Source organism: Papio anubis, chromosome 12 (assembly GCF_008728515.1).
Source record: "Papio anubis isolate 15944 chromosome 12, Panubis1.0, whole genome shotgun sequence".
Taxonomy (NCBI): Eukaryota; Metazoa; Chordata; class Mammalia; order Primates; family Cercopithecidae; genus Papio; species Papio anubis.
The window spans coordinates 61,764,558-61,789,104 of NC_044987.1; the positions used below are offsets into that span (position 1 = coordinate 61,764,558).

The window sequence follows — 24,547 nt, forward strand, 5'->3', positions numbered from 1 at the left end:
GGAAGGCTTAAGGGAACCAGCAGGACATGTCAAGGTACTCAGAACTGGCATTCAAGGGGCCAGGGGTGTTGGTGGAGGCGGGGCAAGGAGAGTGCCCAGCTCCATGAGCCAGAGCCCTGGAGATAGGGCTGCCCTGCAGGAGCTGTGGCTGCAGCCACTGCTTGTCAAAGGAGGCAGGTGGGTGAGGGGGTGAATACCCGCAGTGAGCCTGCATGCTTCTCACCCTTTGCTCTCCTGCCAGCACCCTGACCCTCACTGGCAGAATTCATCTGGATGCCAGGGGGCAAGGGAGCCCTGGATGAAGCTGCCATGTAGAAGTTGGCCTCCAGGGCACACAACCCGGCAGCAAAGGTTAGAGATTGGAGGTGGAGGGACAAATAGATGATGGGAAATTGAAGAACAGAGAGGGTGTGGACTTGCCCCCAAGGTCACACAGCCTGTTGGTATCAGAATTGGAGTCAGAAGCCAGGCCCTGCCTCTCATCTGAACACTCACTTTTTTGTTTGTTTGTTTGTTTCTTTCTTTTTTGAGACAGTCTTGCTCTGTTGCCCAGGCTGGAGTGCAGTGGTGTGATCTCGGCTCACTGCAACCTCCACCTCCTGGGTTCAAGTGATTCTCCTGCCTCAGCCTCCCAAGTAGCTGGGATTACAGGCACCTGCCAGCATGCCCGGCTAATTTTTGTACTTTTGGTAGAGATGGGGTTTCACCATATTGGCCAGGCTGGTCTCGAACTCCTGCTCTCAGGTGATCTGTCTGTCTCGGCCTCCCAAAGTGCTGGGATTACAGGTGTGAGCCACCGCGCCTGGCCTGAACACTCACTTTGTCACATTCACTGAGGTCTCCTGAGTGGACTCATATGCGCGTTATCCACTCTCGGGCTGAGAGCTGCTTCCTACCTTGACCGCCATGCTCCATATCTGGGCAGCACAGGGGCTGCTGAAGAATGTCATTCTCAGAACACAGTGTGCCCTGGAGCCCCCACCAAACCACCTGCTCATTCATCCCAACTGGCCTTGAGGGTTCCCTGGTGTGCTCTGCCTGTGCTTGTCACCCTGGCCATGGAGATAGACCTGACAGCCCTTGCTGTCAGCTTCGTTAGAGACAGGCACACCCAGATGCAGACAATCAATTTTGTGGGGTGAGTGATGGGACCGCCTTCCTGAGGAGGCGATGCTGGGTCTTAGCCTTAAAGAACAAATGAGAGTTTTCCAGGTGGAGGAGAAGAGGAAGGGTATTCCAGGCAAAGAGCCCTGCAAGAGCAAAGGTGTGAGCAGCAAGAAGTCAAGGATGGCAGGTTCAGGGCTCCTGGGCTGGAGGAAGGGCCTGGCGGTGGAGAGGAAGGGAGTGAAGGCCCAGCTCACAAAGGGAAGCAGAGGAAAGTTTAAGCAGGGTCAGGCCATGGTTTGCTTTGGGGTTAGGAAGCTCCAAATGATGGGTGAAGTAGGGGGGCTAGACCCAGGTGAGAGGCAGTATTGGGGTTGGCCGGGGACATGTGAGTTGCATTAATGGGCCAGAGGAGGAGTGACAGCCGCTACCTCCTGGCTCACCTGCCTGAGCTAAGGCCCTAGTTCCTCAGTGTCTGCCCACCAGTGCAGGTGTGTGGCAGCTCCAGACCCTCCTCTAGGGACATCCCTCCCTGCCTCATGCTGCCTGTGGCTTTCACTCTCTGGAGCATTCATCCATGGCACCCATAACCACCCCCTCAGACAATGGCCCCTAAAGCAAACCTGTGTCACCGCTGCCTATCTCTTAATAACACTATGACCCCTCCACTGCCAAATCTGATAAAAGACCTCCCTTTGAAGACCTTCCTCCTAGAGTTGGATCTCAGTCCTTCTTGCTGTCCAGAGCCTGGGCCTTGAGCCTCCCTGGGAGGCGAGTCAGTGAGGGCAGCCCCTTATGGTGCTGGGAGTTGAGGGACCTTGGCCCAGCCAACTCACCCATGTTGTGTCAGCCTCTCTGGGCCTGGGCAGCTGACTCATTTTCAGTGCTAATTAGCATCTCCCCTGCAGCCTTCTGCCCCACTCTAAGTGCTTGACAATCATTAGGTGCTATTGTGTGCCACTAGATCCCAGCTCCAGCACCTGCCTGCCCCAGCTTCTCCTCCAGACCCCAGCTGCCTGAGATAAGGGACACAAACAAACAACACACCAAAACCCAGACACAATCTAGGCATAGGGACTTAAACACCAATATAAATACACAGATAGGAAAAACCCAATAACACAGAACTCCCCACACCAAGAAGCAGACCATAGCACAGAGAGAGACCCACAGTACACACACAACACAGACACCAACAGATGCTGAAAAGCAGACACACGATCATTCCAAAAAGTGACCCAGAAATGAACAGAACAAATGGGAACACCAATGCACATGACACAGGTATACACATCTGGAGATGCTACACAGGTACGATTCAGCACACGTGTGGCACATCCCAGGGAAGCACTCACACTTGGCATATACACAGATGCCAAAATAGCCAGAGCGAGCCACCTGTGCTTCCCCATCTGTGCAGCGTCTCTCACCTCTGGGTTGAGAGACCCGCACATGCTGTTCCCTGTGCCTGGAATGCCCTTCCCCAGTGCCCTCCTCTTTTTACCTGGTTAATTCCTGTCATTCTTCAGGTCTTCCAGGAAGACTTCTGTCTCCTTGATAGCGGCCTTTCCATACTCCCCAGCCTTCGAGTGCTTCCTGCCACATGGCATCACTGACTGTTTTCCAATGAGTTTCTGTCAAGTTTTGGGATGGAGGATTTTGCCTCTGCTCGGTGAGGTGGTGATTGTGGGTGTGAGTGGGTGATTAGGGCCAAAAACAAAAACAAAACCAAAAAACTGGACAGAGGCAAATTTGGGGGGAAGTGAGTTAGGAATAGCTGTGAGGAGCCCCAGCTACTCAGGTCCTCAGAAGATATTTATTTCTGTATTTATTATTTTTTGAGACAGAGTCTCGCTCTGTCACCCAGGCTGGAGGACAGTGGCACTATATTGGCCCACTGCAACTTCCACCTCCCAGGTTCAGGTAGTTCTCCTGCCTGAGCCTCCTGAGTAGCTGGGATTACAGGTGCTCACCATCACGCCTGGCTAATTTTTGTATTTTTAGCAGAGACGGGGTTTCACCATGTTGGCCAGGCTGGTCTTGAACTCCTGAGCTCAGGTGATCCTCCTGCCTTGGCCTTCCAAAGTGCTGGGATTACAGGCATGAGCCACTGCGCCCAACCTCAGAAGACATTTAAACCCACAGAGAGGACACAGCCAAATGCCCTCTGCCTCATTTTCTCAGACCCTGCCTGATTTCTCTTATGTTTCTTCCAGGCTTGCTGCCTGACCTAGTTCCCTCCTTCCCAGAGCTGGCCTTGCCCCTTGCCACCTCTCGGAGCTCACACATACTCACTCTGCTTCTCTGCTTGGCTGTGCCCTACCCCTGCTTCTAAGTGAAATCCTCATTATAAGTCCAGTGAAATCCTCGTTATTCAAGGCCTGGGGTCAGTGGGCACGTCATCCATGCCTGGGGTCCTAACCCGTGCCACTGAGTATTGTGAAGGGAGGTAGTGGAGGGATGTGCTTAGGAGCACAAGCCTTGAGGACTGTCTCTTGGTTCAGATCTCTGCTCCTTTACTTCTTAGCTGCAGGATTGTGCAAGTTCTGCCACCTTTGTTCCCTCATCTGTAGAAAGGAGAGGATAATAGAGCCCACCTCATTAGGGCTGCCATGAGGACTAACTGAGACACAGTGTGTAATGTACCTGGCTCCCTCTCCAGGTTGTGTGAGAGCAGGGAGAGAGCTAATGAGATCAAGGATGTGGAAATGCACTCAGGAGGTGCCTAGTGGGTCCTTGCTAATTGGCACTTAGTGAAACAAACACCTCTTGTGTGAGCACCTACTATGTGCCTCCATAGTGGGCTCTGTGCCCCACCCCTCCTTAGTTTCTGCAGGGCTGCCAGTTCTGCACAGCTGTTACTGCTGTGGGGGCTCAGAAGGTAGGGGTGTGACTACTTTTTCAAAATTTATTTTTAATTTTTTACATCTGTTTTATGGAGGCATAATTTACATACGATAAAATCACCAATTTAAAGTCTATAATGAGTTTTGATAAATATATACAGTCATAACCACCATGACAATTCAGAAAATAATATTTTTATCCCAGCAAACTTCCCTTGTGCCCTTTGTAGTCAGTCCCTTTGAGGGGGGACTTCTTATAGGAGTGTGAGAGGTACTGGGTTTTCCTTGGGCTGAAAACCTGGGCACATGGAGTGGGGGTGCCTCCGACATGCTGGAAGTTGCCAGGGAACTGCTGACCCTCTCTGGGCCTTGGTTCCTGGCAGAGGCAGTGCAGCCAGGCAGGGGAAGGGATGCTCAGGCCTTGGTCTCCTGCAGGCAAGTCTTGGATGTGAGGGCTGGATCGGCTGGAAGTGGTGGCTTCAGAAACCCATAGAGTGGGTGACGGGCTAGGGAGTTGGTGTTTCCACAAACCTGCCCCTCCTTTGACCAGGTGTGCACTGTGGTCCTGGTGGAAATGGCCATATATTGTCCAGACTGTAGCAAGGGCTGGCCAAGATGGTCCACTCCTCTCCCCATCCTCCCCCCGACCAGGGGCCATAAACCCACTCTATGGATTAACAATTCCCTGAAAAGAAGGGGGTCACTTTTGTTCCCCAGTTCTAGAACTGAATATTAAAGCAATTATGTAACGAGCAATAAATTACTTAAAGTAGTGACTCACTCAGCTTAATTAGAGCGCGAGCAGGGAGGGATTAAGGTATTTTTAGAGCACACACCTCACTCTCTCCTGTGGGGGAGGCCTCTGTGCAAGGTGGGGGTGGAAAAAAGGCTGGGAACTCATGGGAGCACCCCAGGTGTCTGCAAGGAGATGAAAGCTGATCCTCCGCCCCACTGAGGTCCTAAGAAAGAAAGGCCGAGTCAGAGCTGCAGCAGGAGGGCTTTGGATCAGACTCAAGAACACTTCCCAGTGATGCTTATCGGAGAACTGGGACGGCAACACTAGATTGTAAACTCTGTGAGGGCAGGAATTAGCTCTGTGACTGCCTCCTCACCCAGCAGCAGACGAAGAATGAGACTTGGGAGTCAGACACAACTGGGTGTGACTCCTGCCTTTGCAAGTTGCCAGCATGTGGGCTTGGGCAGGTTCCTTTATCACCCTAAGCTTTGCCGTCTCCTCCACTACAAAGTGGGCACAATAGCATCCACCTGCATGCATATTGTAAGAGTTGAGTGGGCTAAAATGTGCAAAGCAAGAGTTAGTACTCAGCTGGGCACAGTGGCTCACACCTGTCATCCCAATACTTTGGGAAGCTGAGACAGAGCGCTTCAGCCCAGTAGTTTTGAGGGCAGCCTGGGCAACGTAGGGAGACCCTGTCTCTCAGTCTCTCTCTCTAAAAAAAAAAAAAAAAAAAAGGGAAAAAATTAGAAGACTCAGTGCTGACTCTACTAGACCAAAAGCCTCACAAAGCAGGGATTAAGTTTGGTTTGTGTTGTTCACTGTTATATCCCAAGCTCCATTCATAGGACCGCACAAAGTAGGTGTTCAGTAAATGCTTTGTTGTGTGACTGCGTGTTAATTTTGTTCCCATTCTTCTGCTCCAAAAAAAAGTTCATTTTCCTGAGGTTGTGAGTGAAGAAAATAGGCAGTATGGGCTGGGTGTGGTGTCTCATGCCTCTAATCCCCAGCACTTTGGGAAGCTGACGGGGGAGGATCACTTGAGGCCAGGAGTTCAAGACCAGCCTGGGTAACTTAGCAATACCCTATCTCTACTTAAAAAAATTTAAAACGGAAAAAAAATAGGGTCTGTGTGGGGGTGGGTGGGAAGATTGCAGGGGTGCCTCACAGGTGAGAGTCTGGCATTTATCCTCCAGGCTGAGGAGGAGGTGACTTCCAGGGAATGTCCTGGGAGGGATCAGAACTACAACTCCAGCCTGCTTGGATGAGGGTGGTCTTCTGGTTGCCAGGAAGGTAGCTATGTGGGAAGATCTGCCCTTGGTTCGTCCATAACCTGGGGCAGGAGGAGGAGGAGGCCCCAGCCCAATCTGATGGGGGAGACCAGAACCCTCATCCACCATTGCTGGCAGTTCAGAGAAGGTAGTGATAAGTCAGGGTGGGGCATCCTGAAAGGCTTCCCAGAGGATTGGCTGGGAGGGCTGAGGCGGAGAGGACAGCTGGCATCCATAAAATGGAGTAATGATTCTGACCCTGCAGGTTTTCTGGGAGAATTAAATGAACTACATTTTAAAGATGCCTGGTACATGCCTGCCAGGAGGAGGCACAACATATGAACTCCCTCCTTCTTCCCTCCACCCCTCCTCAGCTCCTGTGACATCAGGAGGGACATGCCCTGCGCTGCTCACAGAGGCTGGGTGGGAGGCTCCTATCATGGCCTTCACTGAGGCCGCCTCTGCAGTTGGACCGAGCTGGACACACAGTAGGTGCACACAACAGACAGAGGCAGATCTGTGCTGCTTTTACCAGGGTGTTGGGAGGCTGAGGGAAGGGTACAGCTGGATTGGGGTGATGGAGCAGATCCCTGCTCCTCCCCCAGATCCGAGACCCCAAGACGCCCGTGCCCAGTGGCTGCTCTGATCGGCTCCGACCAGCTCTCCTCACACCTCATAGGCCTCCCAGGGTTCAGGTGATGAATTAGTAATGACAGCATCCAACATCGCTATGACGACCACGTGGCACTCTTAGCCTCCACTCAGGGCTCAGCCGCAGAGGCCAGAGACCCCTTTGGCTCTGGGCCTTTGTACTGGCATGTGTGAGCGGGGCTGGGGCCTGACGGAGATGGGGGAGTGGGAGGGGCAGGGGCCAGGGCATGGGGCTGCATCTGGCATGGACTGGAGTTCATTCAGATTGTTCCATCCAGAGGGACCTTGGGGACAGTTGTTTCCTTCCTTCTCCCCTTCTTTTTATTCCTCCATCCCTCCTCTTTGCCCTCCTCCCACTTCCTCTGAGCCCTGTTCCTGTTTGAGGCCCTAGGCTGCCAACCCTTTTCCCCTCCTCTGGGAATAAAGCCAGGCTCAGCCCTCACCCCAGGGAGCTGAGTGAGGTGGGGGACAGCCACCTTCTGGTCTAGGCCTCAGGGAAGCTGTGTGGGGACCACTGATGGCTTGGCGAGAGGGCCTGACCCAGCTGGGCCGGGGGCTGTGCAAGTGGCTGCTGACCCTGATGAGTGGGGAGGAGGTTTTCAGTGGAGAGGCAAGGTCAGAGATGAAGCAGCATGGGATGGGGGAGCGACAGATGTTCAGAGTGGCCTAAGTGTGAGATGGGGAGTGGAGAACATGGGAGGAATCGAGGCACGAGAAGGACTGGGAGGGAGTGGATGCAGTGAGGAGTTTGCAGTTTGTCCCTGGGGGAAGAGGAGCCCTGAAGATTTTTGTTGTTGCTTCTTTGATTTTTAACTGGGAAGGTTCATTTGAGAGATGGAGAAACAGGCCCAGGGTGGGAAAGTGACTTGCTCAAGCTTAAGTCACTAGAGACAGACTGAGACTACAGGCTCTGCCTGCATCCTGCTGGACTCTAGCTGGGACCTCTTGCCCCAGACTTGCTGGCCAGGATTTTCCCAGGTAGTCACTACCTCTGAGAAAGGTAAGGAGAGCCCATGGGTGATGTTGCCCTCAGTTTGAATGAAATTTGCATCAGCGAGGGCTGTGTCTGGCAGACTGGCCTGTTTGGGGGCGGGGGTGGGGTGGAGGTGAGCATCCAGGGAAGGATCTGGGAAGTCAGGGGCTTGGCCAGGGCCAGCAAGGCATTAAGGTCAGAGGTGGATTCAAACTTGGGATTTTGGAGACCCAGCCCAGACTCTGTGCTCCATCCTCTTCTCCCTCTCTCAGGAGCCTTTGGCTGAGTTAGGCACCTATAGAAGGCATGGGCCCCCCTGAGCCCCTCACATTCTCCTCAGGGCTCCTTCTGGCCCTGGGGCCTGATACTGGGCCTGCTGTGCTGGAACTTATCCAGGCAGAAGAAACCTTTAGCCCCATTGTCCTGATGAAGAAACTGAGGTCCTGAGGTAACAGTGACTTATTCAGGGTTACAACAGGTCAGTGGCTGGGCTGGGCCTGGCTGTCTGGCCCTCGGCTTGTCTACATGGCCCCACCTCGCGGCTCTCCCCTTGCCTCTCCCACCCCGCTGTGCAGCATGGTTGGGCCTGCCAGCCTTGATGGATGGCTCCGCAGCTCAACCTCCCTCCCATTCCTCTCCGGATGCTAGGCTGTTAGCCTCCTAATCACCAGTCCTGCCTGGTGGCCGCCAAGCCATCCATCTCCCCACGCAGCCTTGCCCAGCACAGGTGGTTTTGTCTGGGGAGAAATGGGGAGAAGGGGGGCACAGCAGGTCTTCCTCTGAGGCTGAGCTGAGAGTTTGGCTGCAGCCCCCACTCTGGGAGGCCCGAGGGTTGGGGAATAGCCTGCACTCCCTTGCTGGAGTACCAGAAATCCCTCCTGGATCTCCCTAGGGCACCTGCACATGCACACACAGGCACGCACACTCATAGTAACACTAATAAAAGCTCTTGTGTATCAAAAGAATACTGTATGGCAAGTATTGTTGCAGAGCCCTATGTGTCATCCCATTCATTTCCACTGTACCGATACAGAAACTCAGGCTCAGAGAGGTTAAGTGACTTGCATAGGCTCCATATCCAGGAAATGGAAGAGCTGGGATTTGAACCCAGGTCCTTATGGCTCACATCTTGCATTCACAACTCCTGCTCTACTGACTCACCTGTGCACACCCACACACACACATGCACAAGTACTCATGCGCATGCATGAACAGGAGCCACCATTTTGGCTCTTGTACCATCCATCTACCTGGGCCAGGTTCTTAAGGAGTGAGGAGAATGCTGGGTTGCAGAGGGCTCATTGTCCCCAGGCTGCCCCAAGCTCATTGTCCCCAGGCCATCTCACCCTGGCTGTGGCACTGGCCGGCTGGGGAGCTGCATGGAGGCGGCAGCCTCCAGGCAGCGGAAAGGGGAGGCTGGGAGACAGTCGATCGATCATCCCTGCAGTGCCTCCTTCCAGGAACTGGGGCCCAGGGGAGTGTGGCGCCGTGGGTCGATGTTCTGGGCAGCAGCACAGTCTCTGAGTGCGTACAGGGTATGTGTGGGGCGAGGCTGGTGTGCCGCTGCCCGCCTTCCCCTGGCTCCCTTCCCCTGCTCCTGCCTTCCTCCTGCCATTCACCTGCCAGCCCCACACCTTCCCCTGATTCCCCCACTGTCCCCAACCTGGGCACTACAGAGGCTGAGAATCAAACTCCCAGTTCCAAGGCACCTGTGTGCCTACTGCTATCATCCTGCCTTGCCCTAGAGGCAGATCTCAGTGGGTGCTGCAAGAGTCACACTATGGTGGTCGGGGGTGGGTGGGTAGGGGGACCAGGGGCTGGAGCTGCGGGGAGGTGAGGCAAGCCCACCTCAGAGCCTTTGGAGACCTTGACAGACAATATGATGAGATAAGAAATGTAAAGGGGCACATAGTGGGTGCTGAATTCATCTTGTCTCATTCCTCCAGTAAGTCTGGAGAAACCAAGAGCAGCCAGGTGCCTCTGAGGGCACAGGAGCTCCCAGGGCTGGCTGGCAGGTGCAACTAACAGTGTTAGCAATCCTAGGGACAGGTAGCTTGGGGCAGAGGAGAGCATGCTGTCACTCATCTTGATGAGGGGAGAGGAGATGTCTGGTGCTAGGAGCAGTGGTGGCTGGAGGAGGGCTGGGGACCCTCCCAAGGCCACCCCACACTCTCCCTCTGGGAGGGGCTCCTGAGCAGGCCTGGTCACCTTGCTTCTTGGTTGCTTCTTTCCCAGTGGAGGAGCCTCCGCCAGGCTCTCCCACCTGCACTGGCCTCAAGAGAGCTGGGATTGAGCCTCAGTTCAGGCACCTGCTGGAGGGTGGAGGTCAGGGCAAATCACTTTCCTCAGCCCTCTCATCTGTGACAGGCTCTGGTGAGGGTTAAATGAGATGTTGCCTGTCAAGTGCCTGCCACTTCCCTGACGCCGAGCGGCCAGGCTGTTCTGGGTTCTCCAGCACCTGCCTCCCCTGGTCCCAGCACTGGGTGGGCAGCTGTGTTCTACCGGTCACTGGTGGGTCCCCAGGGCCCCGACACAGGTCCTGCTATTGAGAAAGAGGGAAGTAAACATCCCAGGGCTGGAGCTCTACCCCCTATGGAGGTGTCCCATCTTAGGCTCTGTCATCTCCTCATTCACCCTGGTACAGGGACAAATGTGCCTCTCTGCACTAACTGAGCTCCCATAGGCAACTAGGAGTGGTGTCACTTGGGGTGGGGGTGGGCCAGGACCTCTGGACTGGGATTCCCAAGCCCTGACTTCCTGTTATTTCAGACACTGCCTCATTGTTCCATCTTGGGCAAGACCTGTCCCCTTGAGGGTAAGAGAAACATGTGACCTCTGACCTCCAGAGTATCTCTTCAGTGCCCAGATGATTCTGTGTTCTAGGGGACAGGCGAGGCTGGGGGGTAACACCCATGCCACTGATGGACAGACTAAGGAGGAGGGTCCCAGGACTGGGGCCAGCTCAGGACTCTGGTAGCCTCAGTGCCCTTGACCTGGTGTTGCTGCCGTTTTGCCCCACTGCTGTCTGCTCTGTCTCCGCGTCCGAGTCACCCGCCTGGCCCTCTCCAGTTCTCTCCTCTCTTTTATTACTGTCTCTATATTGCCTCCTGCCTCGGGCTTATCTCCTCCTGTCATGCCTCTATCCATCTCTGTCACTCCCCTGCGACTCTCCCCCACTCCCTGGCACACTCTCTCCCTCCCTGGGAGTCAGGAGTGGAGCCCCACTGGGAATCAGGACCTCCCTGCCTCTGGTCTCTGTCTAAGCAGTCTCTGCGACTCTGGCCAGCTCCTATCTTCTTCCACCTTCCCGAATCTCTCTCACTGTCTGATGATGTCTCTGACTTTCATGTCTCTGAACTCCCTTTGTTTTTCTCTATATACTTCTCTCTGCTCTTATCTCTGGGCCTCTGTCTCTCAGGGCCTGACTGGTCTTGACCTCTCTGCTTCCATCCCCTCGAGAGCCCAGCCAGGCAGCAGGTCCAGCCCTCCAGCCCGGAGAACAGATGGAGTCCACCCTCCCTCTCTCTTGCTGGCTGCCTCAGAAGCCCCCAACAATGGCTTCCACCCTACACCGTGCCTTGTTGCTAGGCCTTGGGCTGGCAGCACCTGGCTTCCATAGCGACGGGTGCTTAGAAACAGAATGCCACATCTCCCAGTCCCACCACGGGAGTCTTTGCCGATAGAGACAGTGCCTTTCGATCAATCAGGAAGCGTGGCCAGGCTCTAGGCTGCCTCTATCTTGAGGAGGCAAGAGAGGAGGGGACCATGGTCTCTACCTTCTGGAGCTGGGGGGACTGTTGGGCTGGGAGGAGTTGCTCAAGTGTGGCCCTGAAGCCAAGGAAGGAGCTGGGGGAGGCCCTGGGCTCTTTTCCCTGAGTCAGCCTGCTGCAAGAAGTGCAAGCTTGGGAGCTGGAAGGGGCTGTGTTGAAATTGCTGTTCCACCATTTCTAGCTGCACGACTTTAGACAAATGACCTCAGGTCCCAAGGCCTCAGTTTCATCAACTGTAAAATTGGGCTAATAATATCATGAAGATTAAATGAAAGAATAGATCTGGCACTTAGAAGGTGGTCATCAATGGCCATTCCCCTCCCTTCCCCTTTAAAGTTGTTTAAAATTTAATTGACGGAGAGGAGGAGGAGGGTTCTTCAGGCCTGTGGAATGGTGTAAGCAAGGGGTTGGAGGCTTGCACGCACCTCACATATGCTGGAGTATTTAGGGAGGACCAGGGGCCATATCTGGATATGGTTCTGCCAGAAGCAGCCAGGTCAAGCTGGGTGCCATGGCCTGCACCTGTAATTCCAGCTACTAGGGAGGCTGAGGCAGGAGGATCACTTGAGCCCTGGAGTTCCAGATCAGCCTGGGTAACATAGTGAGACCCCGTCTCAACAAAACAAAACAAAACAGGCAGGCTGAGGGGCCCATGGAGAAGAGACTCTGTCTCCTGGGAGGTATATTCTTGCCAGGTACAAAGGCATGGACTTAATAAATTTCTTTTCTAACATTTGGGGCTGCTGGGTAGGGAGCCACATTGGGGTCCCCTTGCTTATTCTCGTGCTGCTCCCTACTTCCACCCTGTCACTTGGTCCCAGGAGAGGGGCTCCCACTGGTTCCTCTTCCCTGCCAGGCCTGCCCACCAAGGCCACCATGGCCACACAGCCTGAACCCTGGGGCCAGCACGTATCCATGGAGAGCCCCACTCTGGCATTGTAGAGATGAGGAAACTGAGGCTCAGAAGTAGGAGAGCTTGCTGGTGCTAGGGCCCAGCTCTTCCCTCTTTTCAGGCCTATCTTCTGCACTAAGGACTTCAGGCCACCAGGGAAGGTGGGGAGGGAGGAGACGAGATGAGGTAGACTTGGGTGGGGGCCTGAGGACAGAGTCTCATGTCACTTGGGTAACCAGGAAAGGGTTAAACATCCCTTATCACAAGCCATGGGCACTGGCACTGCCAGAGGATGCTGAGGCCTGCTAGGGCATGAGGACAACAAGCAACATCCTTTTCTGAGCTGTCGGGAGCGCCAAGCTCTCTGTTAAGTACTTTTGAGCCTCTTCTCATGTATTCACAGCCACCTTCCAAGGAAGGCCAGTTGATCCCCAGTTTAGAAGTGAGAAAACGGGGGCTCCAGGAGGCACTTGTCTAAGGTTACACAGCTGGAGAGTTTGGCAGGGGGGTTAGACTGAGTCATCCACCCAGACCCTGGCCACTCCCTGTGTCCCCCCTCCAGGACATCCATCACTCCCTTGACACCCACTAGGAGTGGGTGTTCATTTCCTTGGGCTCTCCCAATCCCAGTCCTTGGTATCCCCAACTGCAGGCAGACACAGGTGCTTGCTGCTGCCCTCCCCTTAACCTGGCATCACAGAGACTCAAGCCCACTGGCCATTAGGTTCTCAGGGGCATAGAAACCAGGTGCTGGAGTCTTAGAGTCCTGCAATCAGGCATCTCAGGCAGTCAGGACAACAGAATGTTAGAATCTTGGGCTTCTGCATTCTCTAGACCCCAGGTTCTCGCATTCATAGAATGTAAGAAGCACAGACTCTCTGAATGATGGGGTGTTATAATAGAGGCTTTGATTTTCTAACAACATGAAGCTCTGGGAGTTCTTGGAGCCTTGAAGCCATAGACTGGGGCCTCCCTGTGTGATGGTTTCTGAGTTAGCAGGGAGTGTTCAGAGCATGGGCCCTTAGTCCCTGTTGCTTAGACTTTCTTGCCTTGGTATTTCTGCTGGGCTCAGCTCTTAGCAGCCTTTGTGTGTGTGTGTGTGTATGTATGTGTGTGTGTTTGTGTGTGTGTGTGTGTGTGTGTAGCGGGGACTGGGGTCAGGGACTGACTCTAGCCTGAGGCACCCCTGGAGTGGGGCCAGCCCAGAATAGCAGGTGGAGGAAAGCCGAGCAGCCTCAGGGCTGCAGCTGTCTGGTGGTGCAGGAAGGGGTCTGGGTGGCTGCCTTTGGCAGAGGACCAGCCTGCCTCCTTCGTCCGCTACCCAGCCTGCTACCAGAATCAGGAGGAGGCATATCCATGGCACTCCTAGGGCTAGAGTCAGAGCAGCCCCTTCAAGTTCTTCAGACTGGATGGCAGGAGGTGCCACTAAGGGGAGGAGATTGGGGAAGTACTGGGACCTTTATCTGCGGTGAGGTGGGGCACCGGGGATGAGAGATGGAGTGGAGGTCAGTAAGGGGTGTGGGATCAGTGAAGGGGCTGGGGATTTAGTGATGGGCTGGGGCTTAGGATGGAAGCAAGGGCTCTGTGGATGGGAAACCTTTTGAGAGGGTGGAGACGATGGGGGCTCAGCGAGGGGATGTGGCTCAGTGGAGGTTGCTGAAGAGTTTCTTGGGGTTGGCTACGTGCGGTCGCTCATGCCTGTAATCTTAGCACTTTGGGAGGCCAAGAAGGGCAGATCACTTTAGGTCAGGAGTTTGAGATCAGCCTGGCCAACATGGTGAAACCCTGTCTCTACCAAAAAATACAAATATTAGCCGGGCGTAATGGCAGGCGCCTGTAATCTCAGCTACTCGGGAGGCTGAGACAGGAGAATTGCTTGAACCTGAGAGGTGGAGGTTGCAGTGAGTCGAGATTGCACCACTGCACTCCAGCCTGGGCGACAGAGCGAGACTCCATCTTAAAAAAAAAAAAAAAAGGTTTCTTGGGGCTGTCTCTGTGCTGCTCCAGGTTCCTGAGGATGGCAGTTGGGGCTGGGGGAGCCCTCTGTCCCTAGGGTAGGCTGAGAAGCAAGAGCTCCTTTTCCCAACTCTGCCCAAAGCTGGAAAGGTTGTTAGAGCTGCTGAGAAAGCTGGCATCTGCCTCTCCTTTTGCTCATCTTTCTTTCTGGTTTCCATGGGAATCTGTGGCTCAGGATGATCAGGGGTTGACAGGATGGCGCTGTGGGAGGAGTTGATGTCAGGCAGAGCCATCCCACATGGGAAGGAACTGACTGGTAAGAAAGTGAGTTCCTTGTCCCTGGGAGTATGTAAGCAGGGTAGGGGCTGAATGGCTAGAGTGACTCCAGAAAGTGGTTCAGATGGGGCAGAGGAAGTAGTCTGGAGGCCACTTGCCTGAGACAATCGTGTTTTGTGTAATTGGTTCAGGTGGCCCCGCCAGCCCCACCTTCTAGACATCCCTGGGCCTCATAGAGGGGGTCGCTGCACGCTAGGCACTGCCTCTGATCCACCCCCAATTCCTGTGCTCTGTTCCTGGCCTATACTGGACATGGACATATGGAGCCGAATCAGACTCAGTCTCTGCCTAGAGGAGCCCCAGTCTGATGGGGGAGGCACACAGGGACACAAATATAGCTGGGTAAGTTCTACAAAAGGGGGCACACCTGGCTGGGAGGCAGTTCCACCACTGATTTCTGTAGTCTGTAGATGTCTTTTTGAGCAATTCTTCTGGGTCGAGACTTGTTCTATTTGCTGGGGTAAAACAGCAGTGAGCAAAACAGAGCTGACAGCATGGTGGGAAGGTTGAGCTCTTCCAGACCGTGATGAGAAGTGTTGGTGAGTGATGGGGAGTGTGGCAAGAAGGCAGAGTGTGGGCACAGCATGAGAGGAGGCTTTGCCCAGATTTAAGGACCTGGAAGGCCTTGAAGGCCAGGACCAGGGCTCCAATTGTCCTGCTGGCAATAGGAAGACATATGGGTGGGGGTGAGGCAGAGTCAGACTTGGGTGTGGAAAAGATGACTCTAGCCAGTGTGGGCATCGAAGAGGAGGCACAGAAGCAGGCGTGGCCACCTGTGCCTCTGTGTAGGAGCTGTGTGAGCATGTGCTTGAGGATGTGTGTCTGTGTAGAAGACTGGGGTGTAGGTGTGATAGGAACACGGACGTGTATCTATGGAAATACTCCAATTGTGCATAGGGGTGTATGTGTGTATGATTCTGTGGCCCAGGGAAGCCTGTGAAAAGGAAGGATCTTGGAGTCTATGGGTGATAAGGAGCAGAGACTAAGGCCTAAGGTATGCTGAGGCTCGAGCCCCCTGGACTTTAGCCCCTGTGAGCTGGCAGGTCTTAGCTTAGTCCTGGACTAGAATCCTATGGGTTCCCTTCCCCCAGAGGGTCATGGGGCCAGCCATCTGCTGAAGACAAGACAAACATGCATGCAAATCACATGAAAATGGATGAGGCCTGTGACTGACCCACCCCACAGTCCCCATCTCCTGGGCCTGAGTTCACTCAGCCTGTGCCCTCCCTGACCCAGAGCTGCTGCCAGGGCTCTGGGAACAGGCCTTGCCCACCAGGAGCTGAAATCCACATTGTCCCCAGTACCTGCCCGTGGCCACATCCTCTCTCTGTGAGGGCTACTCCCACATCTGGAGCTATAGCCAGTGGACACAGAGCTGGACCTGGACTGGTGGCCATGGGCAGCACCTCTGGCAGGTGTGAATTTGAGCATACACATGTGTCGCATACTTGTACACACATTCCCACGTGAAAGCATGCACATGCTATTCCTGGACACTTGTGTACACACACCACTGCACACATATACCTGCATGTGTGCATATACACTCACTTCTGCACACAGACACATGCCTATCTGCATACATACACACATGCCAACCCCTGTAGATATACAGACATATCTGTGTACACACATACAAGTTCAGCTATACCACTGCAGTATCACACACCCTCACAAAGACACAAACCTGTGCTCACACCCTCTTCCACCCTCACACACATCATGTTTACAAGCCTGTGTACAGTCTTACACACATGCACACATGCACAGAGCGGCCTAAGGGTGGCTCACCCCTGCCCAGGTGAACACCCGTGCCCTCTCCAGGGCTGGAGTGTTGAGGAAAGGGTTTGTCTGGATGGAGGCAGAACCTGCAGAGATGTTAGTTTGTTCCAGGAAGCATCTTGGATTGTCCCTTCACAGAGTCCTTGGAAGTGGGGACCTCTTTTAGTCCATGGGCTATAGCCCAGGTCACAGAGAGAGCAAGTCACACGCAGCCTCTCCTGAGGGTCCTCCAATACCAGGATCTAGTCCTTGCCCATATATTTGGGCCTGGTGCCTGGGTAGGCCTGTCTGCTCAGGAGAGGTACCTTCTGCCCAGGGAGGCCTGCCTGGATACTGCCTCCTCCACCTCAGCTTCCTGAGCACTAAAAGAGAAGCAGGCCAAGCTTCGCGGCTGCTGTGAGAAGTCTGAGGTCAGAGAGGGCCAAAGCCTTGCCTGAGGTCACCCAGCATGTCAGGGAAGGGCTCGGGTTTGAACCTGGGCTTCCAGTGGGGGCGTGTAACCATGGTCCATGGCAACAGGATAAATGCATGTCAGGCAGCAGACAGGCCCTTGGAAGCAGGCATGTCGTTGTGGGGGATAGGAAAAGACTCACCGTATGTGGAGTGTCTGCCGGGACCACGTGTGGGAGATGGAGAGACGGTGCTTCTTCACCAGAGCTCACTGGGCATCACGGGGCTCCCAGCTTGGCTGGAACATGGGGACTCAGGGAAGAATCAGACATGCACTGCTCTTGAGGGAGGGCTGGGGGATAGGTGAAGGACGAAGAGGGCATTATAGACTGGGGAGACAGTGGGGGCTACTTCTCGTTGGATGACAGTTTTCTTCCTGCATCTTGAATCTAACTTTCAAATTTCTTTCCCCTCAAAACTTAGCATGGAGTACATTCTCAGTAAATATTTATGGCATGAATGAATGAATGAGTGAATGAAAGTATGATATTGGCAGGCAGATATGCCTTTGGAAGGGTATTCAAAATGGGAGGGCAACAGGTTGGGCAAAGGCAAGGAGGTGGAAGAAAAGTTAGAGGTTCAGGGTGGTTCAGGGCACAGCTGAGTCAGGCATGGCTGGACAGGAAGTGGTAGGAGAAGCAGCAGGAAAAAAGTCACATGAGGATGAGCCTTGCATGTTATACTGGGTTTGGATGTTGCCCTGGAGCCCAGTGAAGATTATGAGCAGAGGGTGAACATGGTCAGAGTGAACCTGCCCTGGTTTGAGAAGGGGGGGTGTGCTAGGCTACATAGTAGCTGCTCATCTTTGGTGCAAAGAGCACTGGGTTTGGAATCTATAGGCCTGGGTTCACATTCCTATAGTAACCAGCTGTGCCATCTCAAGTAAGCGTCTACATTTATCTGAGCCTCAGTTTCCTTGTTTGTAAAATGGGGCTAATGCTGTGCCTCCTGAGGCTGTTGGATGGGGCCTGGGTGAGGAAATGCTTTGCCAGCGCAAGTCCCTACCAATGAGAGGTGTAATTTTTATTAGGAACAAGGCAGGGCTGGTTCCTGGACAGGGCCTGAGGTTGAGTGGGCCCAGGACCCAGGCTGACAGCTGAGTCACCTTTTCCAGGCCAAGTGGCCTCTAAGGTGGGGAGACAAAAGAGTTGGCTAGAGGGGCTGGGCTAGGCATTCCTGAGCTGAAGCTGGGAGGAAAGCTGGGGCTGGGGCTGAGCTTCCTGGTGTCTGAGATGGGCAGAGGGTACAGACACCGGGATAGTAGGACCCTCAGCCACTGCATTCTTGGGGACAAAAGAGGAGCTGGGAAATCTGATTTCCTTACCTGCTTTTGCTCAAGAAGCAAGGAATGTATTTAAGGTACGGACTGGAGTGAGATGGCCTGGATTTGAATTTCGACTACTTACTAGCTATGTGACTGTGGGCAAGTTACTTTGTGCCTCAGTTTTCCTTACCTGTGAAATGTGACTAATAATAGATCCCACCTTATATCATTGTTGAGAAGATGACATGTGAGGCACACAGTATGTGCTCAATGCATGTGAAAGCCTCCCAGCCCCAGATGTACACACTGGCCTGTAGGGGTCAGCTCTGGCCCTCAGCTCCATGGGACAGAGGTCACCCTGGGAGGAGAATTATCTACTCCAGGGTTCTCTGACCTGGCAGCAAATTAGAATCACCTGGGGACATTTGCAGACATCTGGGATGGGGGTTCCAGATGTCAGCATTTAAAATGTTCCCAGGCAATTCTAACATGAGTCAGGGTGAGAACCCAGCACAGGATCACAGATTGTGGAGTTGGAGTGAGGTAGGGATCTCTGTGTGAGTAGAGGAGTCCTTGGAACGGGGTCACTCCTAGCTATAAGAGTTCGGCAAGGCCTTTAAATGTGCCAACTTCAAGGAGCCTTGGTTGCCCCTCAGGGAGGGCACTGGTTGGGGAATTTCAAGGATTGTGTGAGAGGGTTTTTCTGAAAGGGCTCTGCACTCTACCAAGCACTGAAAGAAAGCAGTGCACTTGTTTATTGAATCTAGTGTAATAACATTTCACAGATGGGGAAACAGAGGCCTAGAGAGGTGCTGTGGCCTGCTCAGAATCCCACAGCAAGTCTATGGCACAGTTAGGACTCAAACCCTCTGAGGAATGCTTGGATCTGAAAGGTTGACACAGAAAGACTCTTTGAGCTGAGGGACAGATAGAACACACACCAGGGACCCCAGTCATTGAGCTGTAGTTTGAGAGATTCAAGTAAGACTTAAGAAATAACTTCTTGGCTAGGCGCAGTGGCTCACGCCTGTAATCCCAGCACTTTGGGAGGCTGAGGCGGGCGGATCATGAGGTCAAGAGATCGTGACCATCCTGGCCAACATGGCGAAATCCCGTCTCTACCAAAAATATAAAAATTAGCTGGGCGCCGGGCGCAGTGGCTCACGCCTGTAATCCCAGCACTTTGGGAGGCCGAGGCAGGCCGATCACGAGGTCAGTAGATTGAGACCATCCTAGTTAACACGGTGAAACCCCGTCTCTACTAAAAAATACAAAAAATTAGCCGGGTGTGGCAGCATGTGCCTGTAGTCCCAGCTACTCAGGAGGCTGAGGCAGGAGAATGGCGTGAACCCGGGAGGCGGAGCTTGCAGTGAGCCAAGATCGCGCCGCTGCACTCCAGCCTGGGCAACAGAGCAAGACTCCGTCTAAAAAAATAAATAAATAATATAAATAATATAAATAAATAAATAAATAAATAAATAAATAAATAAATAAAAATTAGCTGGGCATGATGGCGCACGCCTGTAGTCCCATCTACTCAGGAGGCTGAGGCGGGAGAATCGCTTGAACCCAGGAGGCGGAGGTTGCAGCGAGCTGAGATCAAGCCACTGCACCCCAGCCTGGTGACAGAGAGAGACTCTGTCTCAAAAAAATAAAAATAGAATAAAATAAAATAACTTCTCAAGAGGTGAGTGCCATGGAGGTGGTGCCTGGAGTTGGGAGCCCAAGAGATGGTGGCAGTGCCAGGCCAGGGTCGGCTGTTGACCGTGGTCTGAGGCGGCCTCCCCTGAAGAACAAGTAACTCTGGCCAGTGGCTGTAACAGATACCTCCTGGGCACCTGTGTCTCACCCAGGCTTGTCCAGAGCCCAGGACTGAGCCAGTGACACATGCTCAGAATTTACCAAGAGAATTGTGCACCGAACTCAGACTCAGACCTAGTCCTTCCAGCAGCCCTTACATGGGCCATCCCCTTTTACGTAAGAGAAAACTGAGGCCAAAAACAGGAAGGGAGGCCTTGTCGGGGCTAGAACCTTTACACACCTTAGCCCAGGTAATCTTTTCTACACTGTTAATAAGCAGGATAAATTGCCCCTGTTTCAAAGATTCAATAAAATACATTGACTTGGCCCAGATCGCTTACTCTACACCTCTCCTAAGTCCCCAGATGTGACTCCCAGGAAAGACACAAAAAAGGGCTACCCAGAGGGATAAGGTAGTATCCATGGAAGCCCTCCCAGAGGAGGTGGGCCTTCAAATGGCCCCTAAATGACAGGCAGGAGGGAAGGATCTGGGAGGGTATTGGGGGTGGGGTGGCATGGGCAAAGGCCTGGAGGTGAGAGTCAGTCATTGATGTGAGAAGAGCAAGAAGTAGAAATGTAAGGAATGGTGGGGAGGGGAGTCAGAGCTGGATGAACAAGTGAGGGTTCAGCTGTAGAGGGTCTGGCCCGCCAGCCTGAGGGCCCAGGCTTTATTGTGCTGGGGGTAGGGAGACACTGAGGGTGAATAGGGGAGAGCATGTCAGAGCATGCCTCAGAAAGGTGGGAGAAATGCTGGCATGGAGGGCCGCCCCCTGAGTTGGTGGGGTGGCGGGGCTCTGCCAAGGCTATGTGCAAGCTGCCTGGACTGTGTCCAAGAATGGGCACAGTGACTCAACATTGAGAAAATCACTCCCCAGGGAGAAAGGGCCCGGATGAATCACCCAACTGAGGTGGGGAGGCTGGGAGGCCAGGAGGCTGGGGGCTCACTGAGTCACCCTCCAAGAGTTGGTGAGGAGGGGAGCTGCAGAGAGAGAGGCCGGCAGTGCAGTTGGGGGCGGAGATTCAGGTCAGACCACAGTGAGGGCTGTCGGGGAACTCTGCCTTCCCAGCATTCCCGGGTTTGATCCTCCTGGCCGTCCCGTGAGGGAGATGAGAAAACTGAGGCCCAGGAAGTGGGGGGAGGGGATCCGACCAAGGTCATGCGGCAAGTCGCTGGCAAAGGCCTAGCGAGACCCAAGCGCACCCTACAGTCCAGACCCTTCTCGCCGCCCCAGCCGCTTTCATGCCAAGCAGAGGCCTAAGAACCGGGTCGGTCCGGTCAGGGAGATGACCCCGGTGACCCACTGAACTCCCGGACGCGGCCCCTCCGGGCAGCCGGCAACTGAGGCCGGGCTGCGCCGCCGCGATGGGACGGCAGGGGGCGCAGGAGCGTCGCGGCTGCCGCAGGCGCCTGAACCCAGAAGCCGCTCTGCGGAGAAGCGCGCTCCCGGCGCGCAGGTCCCACCGCGGAACTGCGGACCGTGTGGCCCTGGGGCCTGCACCCTCTCCGGCTCCGGGGACGGCAAAACAGACCTGCCGGCTCAGGCCTGAGGGCCCAGTCAGTCGCGGCCGCCGTGTGTGCGCTGGGTGTCTGTGCGCACGTGTCTCCCTCGCAGATGGGCGACTGCTCCAGGGCCTGTCCGTCTCGCAGCGGCCTCCAACATTCTCCCGACATCCCTCTGCCTCCTAGATTGAGGGAGAGGAGTAAGCCCGAGGCTCCTGCGGTGTCCGCGGCCCCTGCCCCCCTTTTCCTTCTCCTTCCCTCCCTACCCCACCCCACTGCGCCCGTCTCTGCCTGGGGCTCTGGCTGGGCCCCGGGCCCCAAAGTAGTGGCGGGGAAACAGGGTGCGATCAGACAGGGTGGAGGCTCTGAGAGCGGCCCTTGCGAGATGCGAGAGAAGTGGCGACCGGGCGAGGGGCAGCGAGCGCAGGCTGACAGCAGGCCAGCTGGAGGGGCCGAGGGAACCCAGGGCGAGAGAGAAGCGCGGTGACAGAGGCCGGGGGTCCGGTGGGGTCAGAGGATCCGACGGGCAGAGAGGTGCGGTCCGCGGTGGCGGGGACATAGGCGGGGCCGGGGAGGGCCGGGGGCGGGCGGGGGGCGGGCCGGGGCGGGGCCGGGGCGGACACTCGGGCGGACCAGGCGAAGCTGTCGCGGACGCGCTGACCGAGCGCAGCGGCCGGGCCGGCGGGCGGGCGGGCGGGCGGGCGGCTGCGAGCATGGTCCTGGTGCTGCACCACATCCTCATCGCTGTTGTCCAATTCCTCAGGCGGGGCCAGCAGGTCTTCCTCAAGCCGGACGAGCCGCCGCCGCCGCCGCCGCAGCCATGCGCCGACAGCCTGCAGGTAGGGGGGCCCCGCGCTGGGCACCAGGAGAACGGGGTGTCCGGCGAGCGCCGGGCCGGGTCCGCCCGCCCCTAAGCCCCCGAACCCTTCTCAGGGAGGAGACCCCTCCTCTAGTTCTGAATTCTGCTCCTGTGCTGGGACGGCAGCGCAGACCAAGAGCCCTTGAAGCCCCGGCTCTCAGTCCAAACGTCACCCCAGACTCTGAACTCCTTTCGGATCCGGGGCTCCACCCCAAGCACTGAGCTTCCAGTCCACGGTGGGACTGCAGTGCACACTGAGAGCTCTGCCCAAGCCTCGAATTTCGTTTCCTTAGATTAGTGGGGACCCCTGCCCACGCCTCGGAACCTTCATCATATATGTGGGACTCCCGGCACACCTGGACCACCTGAACCCTCAGCTATCCTCCAGGACCCCACCTCAGAGCCGACCTCACCCCAAGCCCCAAACCTCCATTCCACAGCCTCAACTAGACACCGCTCAGATTCCCACCCAAACATCTGGACTTCAGTGCTCAGCCTGGACCCTACCCCAGAGTGCAAATCTGTCCTTCCATCAGGGCTTCACTGGCCTCCTCTGCGGGACCCACTCCTCTATCCCTTCCCTCCCTCCCTCTGTGTTGGAGATCTCCAAGCCTTTCCTCGTGGTGGGCCCCTCCTTTTGTTCCTCTCCAGGTACAGTGGTCCCACTTTATTCTCTGGACTTCTCTGATTTCTCTTCAAGTGTTTCTGGGCTCTCTAATTTGGTCTATTGCACCATGTGCCCACCTCTCTTAGTCTATCTTGGTCTCTCTCCCGTTTCTCTAGGTCTCTATCTTTGTTTTGGGGTTTCTTTCTGCAGCCATCCCTTCCTCTTGTATCTACCTCTGCTTTGCGGTGAGGAGGGGCAGGCTCAGAGAGCAGAGCTAGTGTCCCTGGGACCCCCTTGCATCCCATGTTCTCAGGCATGGCATGGTGTGGGCTCACGTGGAAGGGCCTGAACGTGGAGTGTGCTGCCCTCAGGCGGTGCCCAGGGGTCTGAGGTGGTGGGGGGATAATGCGGTGGGCACTGGCTTTTGTAACTTATAAAGCCCCTCATCCCAGCTGCCTTGGTCTTGATGGGGGCAGCTAGGGCTTGAGATAGGGAAGAGTAGACTGCAATCTGGTGTCAGTCACCTGCGGTGGGATGTGTCCAGGCTGGGTGGGTCTAGAGTGTATGTGTTTGTGTGAGTGTTCCTCTGTGTGTGCAGCACGGGCTGGGTTGCATGTGTTGTGTGTGTCTTGTGTGTAATCTTGTGTGTTGTACCGTGTATGAATGTGTCATCAAGAGTGGAATTATTTGTGGGGAGATTATGGAAAGTGTGGGAATTGTGGGTCTATGGCATTGTGTGCTATGTGTGGCTGGGGAGGCAGTGTTGTGGCTGTGGAGTGGTAACTGGGTGTGTGGCTGTTGTGTGTGTAGAGAACTTGTGTGTATGTGGCTGTATGTCTGTCATTGTACAGTGGAGTTGTTGTAGGGGCAGCTTGCATACAGGGCTCTATATGTAGTTGTGTATGTTACTGGCTGTTGTGTGTGGCCAGGAAGGGCCACTGCAGGGGCCTGATGGTTTCCATTGGGTCTCTTGTCAGAGAGGAGTTGGAGCAGGGGGGTGCTGTGTGTGCCAGTGTGTTTGCAGCCTACGTGGCTGGCTTAGAGTCACTATGGCACATCTTGGGATTGCTTGGGGAATATATCTATTAGGACCTGAGTGCTGGTGTTTGAGTGTCATGTGTCTGTGTGGTGGCTGCTCCTGCGATTCTGGACAGGAAAGGGTTGCAGGCAGGGCTGAGGGGTCTGAGGTGAGGAGCCAGTTGACAAGTGTGTGAGTGTGTGTGTGTGCATGCATGTACGTGTGCATATGGGAGTGGGGTGGGGTGGGAGGAGGCAGTGGGCCAGCAGGGCTGTCTATGCTAAGGGGCTGTGTGTGCCCACAAACGTGTGACATTAGGTGTGCACATTATCTATGCAGGCTGTGTCTGCATGTGTCTCTGTGTCTAGGTGGCGTGCGTGTTGAATTTAATTGGATGCATATGCCTGTGGTTGGGGAGGTGAGAGGTGTGTGAGGTACGTGGTGGGAGACGGTGTGAGTGTGGTGTGAAGTGAGGGTGTGTGAGCTGTGTGACTTTTTGGTGTGACGTGTGGATTATGTGATCTTTTCTCCCCGTGAGTTGTGTGTGTGTGGTGAGGAGTGAGTGGGGGATGGACAGTGAGCTGGCGGTGTGTGTGTTGGGGGTGTTGAGGACTGTAGAATGTGCTGCGGTGGGAGTGTGTGCATGAGGTGTGTGTGAAGAATGAGGTCTATAACATTTGAGGCGTGTGGAATATAGCGGGTGTCCCCATAAATGTCTGTGTAGTGACGCA

General features: G+C 54.8%; 1 protein-coding gene across 3 annotated transcripts in view; it reads left to right on the plus strand.

Annotated features, from left to right (window-relative positions):
* PDE2A (phosphodiesterase 2A) overlaps positions 1-24,547 on the plus strand; it is a 101,570-nt gene that overhangs the window by 12,589 nt on the left and 64,434 nt on the right. For 2 of the 3 annotated variants that reach the window (XM_021926250.2, XM_031653213.1), the window contains exon 2: positions 22,096-22,171. In XM_021926250.2, coding sequence (XP_021781942.2) covers positions 22,096-22,171 — 76 coding nt within the window. Of the gene's footprint in view, positions 1-21,976; positions 22,172-24,547 lie in introns of those variants that run through there. The other variant, XM_031653212.1, reaches the window with a different exon arrangement.